The sequence below is a fragment of the Mandrillus leucophaeus genome, unplaced genomic scaffold (genome assembly GCF_000951045.1).
Source record: "Mandrillus leucophaeus isolate KB7577 unplaced genomic scaffold, Mleu.le_1.0 Scaffold66, whole genome shotgun sequence".
Lineage (NCBI taxonomy): Eukaryota > Metazoa > Chordata > Mammalia > Primates > Cercopithecidae > Mandrillus > Mandrillus leucophaeus.
In genome coordinates this window covers 2,219,090-2,220,372 of record NW_012107141.1, presented here as the reverse complement: position 1 = coordinate 2,220,372, position 1,283 = coordinate 2,219,090, and the positions used below count along the sequence as shown (strand labels likewise).

The 1,283-nt window shown below is 64.4% G+C and overlaps 1 protein-coding gene across 1 annotated transcript in view; it reads left to right on the top strand.

Moving 5' to 3' along the window:
• The first annotated feature begins 237 nt into the window (after positions 1 to 237).
• The window catches only part of ALX4 (ALX homeobox 4), a 67,138-nt gene continuing 66,092 nt past the window's right edge, over positions 238 to 1,283 (top strand). The window contains exon 1 of the mRNA XM_012001353.1: positions 238 to 820. Within this exon, the coding sequence (XP_011856743.1) occupies positions 361 to 820 (460 nt within the window). The 5' untranslated portion in view covers positions 238 to 360. The remainder of the gene's footprint in view (positions 821 to 1,283) is intronic.

The window sequence follows — 1,283 nt, the reverse complement described above, 5'->3', positions numbered from 1 at the left end:
GCAAAACCTTAAGAGGGTTTGGGAGATCTGGTCAACTTTCCGAAACATCTGAATCTTTTTACTGCCCTCCGTTCTTTCCCTCGGCTAGCTGTGGGGAGGGAGGAAAAAGAGAGAGGGAGAGAGAGAGGAAGAGAGAAGGGGGGAGGGAGAGGAAGAGAGAGAGGAGGGAGAGAGAGGAGAGAGAGAGAAAGAAGAGGGGAGAGAGAGACGCAGGCGTGGAGGGGAGGAGGGAGAGCGAGCAGGCCGGGCGCGGAGTGCACAGCCACAGTCTCCTCGCCTCCCCAAACTCCCAGCCAAGGCGCGCGGTGGCGTCCTCGCGCCCTCGCTCGCGCCCCCGCCCGCCGCCCGCGCAAGCCAGGCATGAATGCTGAGACTTGCGTCTCTTACTGCGAGTCGCCGGCTGCTGCCATGGACGCCTACTACAGCCCGGTGTCGCAGAGTCGGGAGGGCTCGTCGCCTTTTAGGGCATTTCCCGGAGGCGACAAGTTCAGCACAACTTTCCTGTCGGCCGCCGCCAAAGCACAGGGATTCGGGGACGCCAAGAACCGGGCCCGTTACAGCGCTGGGCAGCAGGACTTAGCGACACCCCTGGAGAGTGGCGCCGGGGCGCGGGGCTCCTTTAACAAGTTCCAGCCCCAGCCGTCGACCCCGCAGCCCCAGCCGCCGCCGCAGCCCCAACAGCAGCAACCGCAGCCCCAACTGCCCGCGCAACCGCATCTTTACTTGCAGCGAGGCGCCTGCAAGACGCCCCCGGACGGCAGTCTCAAACTCCAAGAAGGCAGCAGTGGCCACAACGCGGCCTTGCAGATTCCCTGCTACGGTGAGTGCACGTGCGGGTCACCTGGGGCTGGGGACCACGGTGTGCTTGGCTTCCGCATCCCTTGAAACTGGTGGCTTGCGGGAGGTATGAGCTGGCGGGCTGGGGGCGGGCTGGGGGCAGCAGCGGGTGACTCCGGTCAGTAAACGGGATCGATCGCTGCGAGGAAGCCAAGGGATCTGTTCTGTCTCCTTCATGTCCGCCGGCCTAGGCACGGAACGTTTCGGCTGTTAAACTCGACCTGGAGTTTGTTTTTCCCGGTCCCTTCAGCATTTCCCCAAACCGCTCGCTTTGCGCTGCCTGTTGGGCGGGATTTGAAGCGGATGCTTCTTACCGGCCCAGGGTGTGCCGCGAAAAGGAGTCTCCGCGCGGCGCAAAGGAGTCTCCGCGCAGCACTCTGGTGCGGGGTCGCGGGGCTGCCGGGCTGCTGGGCTGCGGGACTGCGGGACTGTGGGACTGCGGGACT